The 7,952-nt window shown below is 45.3% G+C and overlaps 1 protein-coding gene across 1 annotated transcript; it reads right to left on the bottom strand.

The window, feature by feature from the left end:
- Positions 1 to 346: 346 nt before the first annotated feature.
- LOC148474550 (beta-1,3-galactosyltransferase 5-like) lies at positions 347 to 3,509 on the bottom strand. Its single transcript, XM_088458445.1, has 2 exons — positions 3,263 to 3,509; positions 347 to 874 (listed from the first exon to the last, which is right to left on the bottom strand). The coding sequence occupies exons 1-2, from the start codon at positions 3,429 to 3,431 to the stop codon at positions 441 to 443; spliced, it is 603 nt and encodes a 200-aa protein (XP_088314571.1). The 5' UTR covers positions 3,432 to 3,509; the 3' UTR covers positions 347 to 440.
- Positions 3,510 to 7,952: the final 4,443 nt, after the last annotated feature.

Raw genomic sequence — 7,952 nt, 5'->3', positions numbered from 1 at the left:
AAACTAAAATTGTATAAGAGTGCCCCCAAAAAGAGTTTTTTTTCCTTTTTTGTTTTGCTCACTTGTCAAAACCTACCTATACAGACCCTACAGTATATACTAGTAAAGGTCCAGGAATTTCTAGGTGATACAATTTATTATTGAAACCGATTGTATTGTGAATACTTTTGTATGAGTTTTATGATCTGTGTATTTGTAAAGATTGTACATATTTCAACCAAGTCGTATTTATATCTAGAATAACGATATATTATTTTTCATCCACCATATTTCAACTTCTTCAATATTTATTGAAGTTATATGTTACCCACTCCAGCTCTGTTCGTCCTTACCTCTGTAACGTGACAAGCATACTGGATTTACACCCACTGTCCTATACAGAAGGAGCATTTATCCCAGCGTTTCCTCCGTCTGTGCAGCTGTGAGCTGGTTCCTGTCTCTCAGCATGTGCTATTTTGCACCTCTTTCCATATCTGCACCATTCTCTCTGAGTCTATACCGTGCACAACAAGGGCCTCCTTGTATTTACACACATCGTACCGCAATCCAGTCACATAGAAGCGGTTGTCATGTCTGTAAGTCATATTCGCTGCCAGAGCCAAGAAGCCAAAATACACATCATCCAGTGGGAAAACCGGCATAAATTGTGAGACCTCACATAATCTCCTCACAGAGGAGCCGGGGAAGAGAAAACCACCCCCTGATACAAAGCCTGGGTATCTCTCCAATGGATAGAGACTGCGAGTGATGCGGTACTTGGTGTAACGCATGACTATTGGGCGGTGCTGGTAGTTGCCATGTAAGATGTTTGGAGAACCGTTCTCTATAATATACTGCACCACAGCCTCTGGATTCACAAACACATCATCATCACCTGTAAGTGGAACACAGAGGATCACCAAACAGTATGTACAACTTTATACACATATAATAAAACAAGGGACCCTCTCTGATGGGAAAATGATGTCACTCAAATAGATACTTATCTACTTTTTGCTAGAGATATATGGCTCAGTTTTCTTGAAATACTAACATACCCAAACCTATGTCATATCGAGTCCCACTTCAGAATCACTTTGGAGCCGAGTCCCGGGTTGGGTCTACTGTCAGTTCAGAACTCGGATTTTTAACACTGAACTCAAGATTGCATTTAAACAGCTCCAATTTATGTGATTTTAACTGATTTTATCGATTTTTTACAGATTTTTAACGATTTTTAAGGAATCAAAAACTGAATCCGAAACAAAACAGGGTGGTTTTGCCAAAAGCGAAACAAAAATATGATGATGAATTAGAACCAAGACCAAAACTTGAGGGTCTGTGCAGATCTCTACTTTCTGTTGCTCTCTTTTGTGAGATCTTGTAAGGAGTGTTCTTTGAAGATAAGACAACAGACTAATTATAGCAGAGAAGTGTAGGGCAGTTGAGAATAAACTGAATATAGATTAAATGAAGCAAAGGAAGTTTTGGCTGGATAGGTGGAAGTTCCAGTTGGGTAACCTAGAGAAGGAACTGAACTGGGAGAAAATGAGTGAGGGATACAAGGGAGCAATTATGTCAGTAGGTGAAAGATGGTCTACCTGGAGAAAACAAAATTGAGAGAATGTAAGTTAAAGAGTAGAAAACATGTCAGCCAAGTAGAAATGTTATCATGGAATTGGGAAACTTGACTCCAGCACAAAGGTGACAGCGTAAGAACATATATATAAGTTTAGACTGGTTAATGGAAATGATAGCAAAAGTGCCCTTTTAGAGTTTTGCCACTATTGCTCCTATTTGATATCCGATACCCCTTAAGAGATATGGACAGAAGGGACCTCTAGTTTGAGACTATTGTGGGCTTCAACTATCTGGTGGAGAATACATGCCCTGTCAGAACAGGAGCTGAATTAGTTGCACTGTGGACAACCCCAACACATGACCATTAAGGACATTAGGGCACTATGCACCCTGACCAACCACACTATCTGGACTGAAATAATAGCTGGAAGGACCACATTATATCTGAAATTTTGGAACATCCAGCAGCCTGTGCTCTCCCCTCCTTCCGTACTTACTGTAGTGACCAAAGGAACATCTTCCCCTGCAACCCAACACCATTGGCCTGGATAAAAAGCATCTCAGTGGGACAATTTTTGACCCTAATTACCCCTATAATCTTATGAGCTCTATTTTGAAGTGCCATCCAAGGTAACATGAGGACCCATAGACAGAGTCATTGTCCAACAAGAACAATCAGAATACGGATGAGTCTCTTGCGTTCATTACCGACTCTCAAGAGTCCCATATTTTCCTGCTGCTTTGCAACAAAATATTATTAGCTGGGCGTGGGTTGTTTTAGGACTGTTGGTATGAACTAGTGCTGATTCCGGGTAGCTTTACAGCGTTCCAGAACTGTTGGAAGGGGTTAGACCCTGGGGACCTACAACCCTCCGTTACAGACATACCTATAGAGAGAGCTCTGGCTGCACCTAAGGACGACTGGGGGTTCAAAGAGGAATGATGATCAGTAATGCTGAGAGGATCAAGTGCCCTTCTGTTCATGGCATGGAGGATATCCTCAAAGTCTTTTCATAGTTAGAATATGGTGAAACAATGTTAGTTACCCCACAAGCTGTTCTGCATAATGGGGATCCCCGAGAATGGAAATTACCCACATATAAGAATAGTCTGGCTATGTCTTACAATTTGGCATGCAGTGGGCCTGATCCCATCTTCCTAAAATAAAGAACATGCACATTGGTAGTAGCCTCCTATAAATGCCACAATACTTTACTACCAGTTGGCAGTTCAAGCAACCTGGCCATCATGCACCAGTCTAAATAGGGAAGCAGTGGCAGGGACCTCAGGTACAGCCTGACAAGCAAAATCTCACCAAAGCTGGTAAAACCCCTGGATAACATAAAACCATTTGGTGGGCCTTGATGTCTACCAGTTGCCACAAGACTTTCTTATGTGTTAGTGTCTACTAATCAGCATGATATGGTTGGGGCTATTTTTTTCCCAGCTACCTAAACAAATTGCCTTCACCAAGGTGGGGCACAGTGGAATGCACCATTGCAATGCAACCACAGTGAGAACATAGACTGTGGCTAAGGAAAGTCAGGAAAATACTGTATCTGTGCAATGTTAGTAAAAGTCAAAGCTTTCTGGTCTACCAATATTCCCTGCCCAGTGGCAAATAGGAATTGGTTAATTTGTCTTTGTGGGTTTTTTTTAAATAGTTTGCAACACTCACCTTCCATCAGTTTGGCTAACTAACCTTTAAATATGAAAGCCACATGTGGGATATGGTTGTGCAGCCACTCCAGGAAGCAACGCTCCTTCAGTGATAAGTTGTGATGTCCCTCAGTGATGTCCCACTGTAGAATGTCCCCAAATTCTGGGTTCTCACGTTTCACTAACTTCATTTGGCTGGATGATGATGTCATTCCCAACAGAAATATTGGTCTTACTCTATACCCGTGTATCTCCTGTTCCTTGGCCCATGTTTGCCTCAGGGCAGATCTCCTGTGGCCTGAGCCTGGGTGGGATTTGATAGCCAGGACCACCAGTGGTTGGTAGATACCACCTTGAGGCTCTTCACGTGGCCTGTGTATCAGTGAGCATTGGTAGCTCTGCAGATGTGGGAACTCTAATTGAAAACTGGGGAGGTTTAAGGAGTAATCATGTTCTCCATCTTTAAGAGTCACTGATTTTCTAACACTTGGCAATTGTTTTGCTGTCAAGTTGTTGGATACATGGTGCTTCCTATGAGAGGTTGTATCAGAGCTTAAAATCCATTCTGATGTTAGGAACATGGCAAATGAAAACCAGGCCGCAGCGATGAGAATCCTCCGGTTACTCATTATACCCTGAAGAGAGATATAAAGAAAGGACTAATGGGGTCAATCCATATAGAGAACATAATACAAGAAAACACTCACTTATTACCATCCATATCTTGGAAGACTATTATTATTATCCTTTATTAAAATGGTGCCAAAAAGGTTCTGCAGCACCTTATAAAGTACATAAACAATAGACAACACAAGAAAACAATGACTTACAGTGCCAAACACTGATGGAAAAGGACATGGCTAACACATTTTGCTGCAATATTGATTATAACACTTAAATAAGTAGCAGGGCATTAGCAACCAAGTGCTTGGTGCAGTTATGGGGAGTTAGGATTAAGGGATTGTAAAAGTAAGGGAAGGAGAAGCACATAAGGGAAGAAGGTCCTGCTCGAGATAGGGGTGACACAGATGGGGTAGACAGAATGGAAGAAGCATGGAGCAGTGGGTTAGGATGAGAGCTGGAAGGATTAAAGAGCTTGGTTTTAAGAACCCATTAGAAGAGGTGGGGAGTTTGATAGGGAGAGAGGCCCTGGATTCAGAGCCGGACGCTCTGAAAGAGCGTTCGCTCTGAGTCTGGGCATTTATTTTTTTTGTGCTGCAGCCTCCTGGCCACTCACATAGCTCTGGGTGACCACCCACAGCTATTGCGAGCGGCCAGGATGATGGTCGCGATGGTCAAGTCCTTCGCGACCATCGGGGCTTGAGATGAGACCCTTGTGGTAGGGTCTCATCTGCCACAAGCCCCAGTGAGCTTTCGGCTCTATTAGAGCCGGAAGGTCACCACTGACATCACGAGTGATGTCAGTGGGGCCACCCCCAAATGGCAGGCATTCCGTCGGGAACACCTCCATTTGTGTAGCCACCCCCCCACCCCGCATACAAAACGGGGCGAGCTGTCCATCACCATCGACAGCCGCCCCTTTTGTAGTGAGTCCTGGAGCAAGAGAATTTCTCTCTCCGCTCCGGGGCTTGTGCACATGCAGTGCGGCCGCTGTGCCTACGCAGGGCCGAATATCGACCCGCTTGCGAGCGCACAAGTGCTTGTGAGCGAGTCTGAATGACACCCTAAGTGTATAGTACCATTGTATAGCCTGCACCCTGCACTGACACCCTAAGTATATAGTACCATTGTATAGCCTGCACCCTGCACTGACACGCTAGGTGTATAGTACAATTGTATAGCCTGCACCCTGCACTGACACGCTAAGTGTATAGTACAATTGTATAGCCTGCACCCTGCACCAACACGCTAAGTGTATAGTACCATAGTATAGCCTGCACCCTGAACTGACACGCTAAGTGTATAGTACCATTGTATAGCCTGCACCCTGCACTGACACGCTAAGTGTATAGTACCATTGTATAGCCTGCACCCTGCACTGACATGCTAAGTGTATAGCACCATTGTGTAGCCTGCACCCTGCACTGACACGCTAAGTGTATAGTACCATTGTATAGCCTGCACCCTGCACTGACACGCTAAGTGTATAGTACCATTGTATAGCCTGCACCCTGCACTGACACGATAAGTGTATAGTACCATTGTATAGCCTGTGCCCTGCACTGACACGCTAAGTGTATAGTACCATTGTATAGCTTGCGCCCTGCACTGACACGCTAAGTGTATAGTACCATTGTATAGCCTGCATCCTGCACTGACACGCCAAGTGTAGAGTACCATTGTATAGCCTGCACCCTGCACTGACACGCTAAGTGTATAGCACCATTGTGTAGCCTGCACCCTGAACTGACACGCTAAGTGTAGAGTACCGTTGTGTAGCCGGCACCCTGCACTGACACGCTAAGTGTATAGTACCATTGTGTAGCCTGCACCCTGCACTGACACGTTAAGTGTATAGTACCATTGTACAGCCTGCACCCTGCACTGACACGCTAAGTGTATTGAACGATTGGATAGCCTGCACCCTGCACTGACACGCTAAGTGTATAGTACCATTGTGTAGCCTGTAGCATGCACTGACACGCAAAGTGTATAGTACCATTGTGTAGCCTGCACCCTGCACTGACACGCTAAGTGTATAGTAACATTGTGTAGCCTGCACCCTGCACTGACATGCTAAGTGTAGAGTACCATTGTGTAGCCTGCACCCTGCACTGACACGCTAAGTGTATAGTACCATTGTGTAGCCTGCACCCTGCACTGACACGCAAAGTGTATAGTACCATTGTGTAGCCTGCACCCTGCACTGACACGCTAAGTGTATAGTACCATTGTGTAGCCTGCACCCTGCACTGACACGCTAAGTGTATAGTACCATTGTACAGCCTGCACCCTGCACTGACATGCTAAGTGTATAGTACCATTGTGTAGCCTGCACCCTGCACTGACACGCTAAGTGTATAGTACCATTGTAGAGCCTGCACCCTGCACTGACACGCTAAGTGTATAGTACCATTGTATAGCCTGCACCCTGCACTGACACGCTAAGTGTATAGAACGATTGGATAGCCTGCACCCTGCATTGACACGCTAAGTGTATAGTACCATTGTATAGCCTGCACCCTGCACTGACACGCTAAGTGTATAGTACCATTGTATAGCCTGCATCCTGCACTGACATGCTAAGTGTATAGTACCATTGTATAGCCTGCACCCTGCACTGACACACTAAGTGTATAGTACCATTGTGTAGCCTGCACCCTGCACTGACACGCTAAGTGTATAGTACCATTGTATAGCCTGCACCATGCACTGACACGCTAAGTGTATAGTACCATTGTGTAGCCTGCACCCTGCACTGACACGCTAAGTGTATAGTATCATTGTACAGCCTGCACCCTGCACTGACACTGTAAGTGTATAGAATGATTGGATAGCCTGCACCCTGCACTGACAACTAAGTTTATAGTACCGTTGTATAGCCTGCACACTGCACTGACACACTAAGTGTATAGTACCATTGTATAGCCAGCACCCTGCACTGACAACTAAGTGTATAGTACCGTTGGATAGCCTGCACCCTGCACTGACAACTAAGTGTATAGTACCATTGTACAGCCTGCACCCTGCACTGACACGCTAAGTGTATAGTACCATAGGATAGCCTTCACCCTGCACTGACACGCTAAGTGTATGGTACCATTGTACAGCCTGCACCCTGCACTGACACGCTAAGTGTATAGTACCATAGGATAGCCTTCACCCTGCACTGACACGCTAAGTGTATGGTACCATTGTACAGCCTGCACCCTGCACTGACACGCTAAGTGTATAGAACGATTGGATAGCCTGCACCCTGCACTGACATGCTAAGTGTATAGTACCATTGTATAGCCTGCACCCTGCACTGACATGCTAAGTGTATAGTACCATTGTACAGCCTGCACCCTGCACTGACACGCTAAGTGTATAGCACCATTGTGTAGCCTGCACCCTGAACTGACACGCTAAGTGTAGAGTACCGTTGTGTAGCCGGCACCCTGCACTGACACGCTAAGTGTATAGTACCATTGTGTAGCCTGCACCCTGCACTGACACGTTAAGTGTATAGTACCATTGTACAGCCTGCACCCTGCACTGACACGCTAAGTGTATTGAACGATTGGATAGCCTGCACCCTGCACTGACACGCTAAGTGTATAGTACCATTGTGTAGCCTGTAGCATGCACTGACACGCAAAGTGTATAGTACCATTGTGTAGCCTGCACCCTGCACTGACACGCTAAGTGTATAGTAACATTGTGTAGCCTGCACCCTGCACTGACACGCTAAGTGTAGAGTACCATTGTGTAGCCTGCACCCTGCACTGACACGCTAAGTGTATAGTACCATTGTACAGCCTGCACCCTGCACTGACACACTAAGTGTATAGAATGATTGGATAGCCTGCACCCTGCACTGACATGCTAAGTGTATAGTACCATTGTATAGCCTGCACCCTGCACTGACACGCTAATTGTATAGTACCATTGTACAGCCTGCACCCTGCACTGACACGCTGAGTGTATAGTACCATTGTATAGCCTGCACCCTGCACTGACATGCTAAGTGTATAGTACCATTGTATAGCCTGCACCCTGCACTGACACGCTAATTGTATAGTACCATTGTATAGCGTGCACACTGCACTGACACGCTAATTGTATAGTAC

This window comes from Taudactylus pleione, unplaced genomic scaffold, assembly GCF_031769625.1.
Source record: "Taudactylus pleione unplaced genomic scaffold, aTauple2 ptg000833l, whole genome shotgun sequence".
NCBI lineage: Eukaryota > Metazoa > Chordata > Amphibia > Anura > Myobatrachidae > Taudactylus > Taudactylus pleione.
Note: the sequence above shows the minus strand (reverse complement) of the source record. Positions and strands in the feature narration are given on the sequence as shown.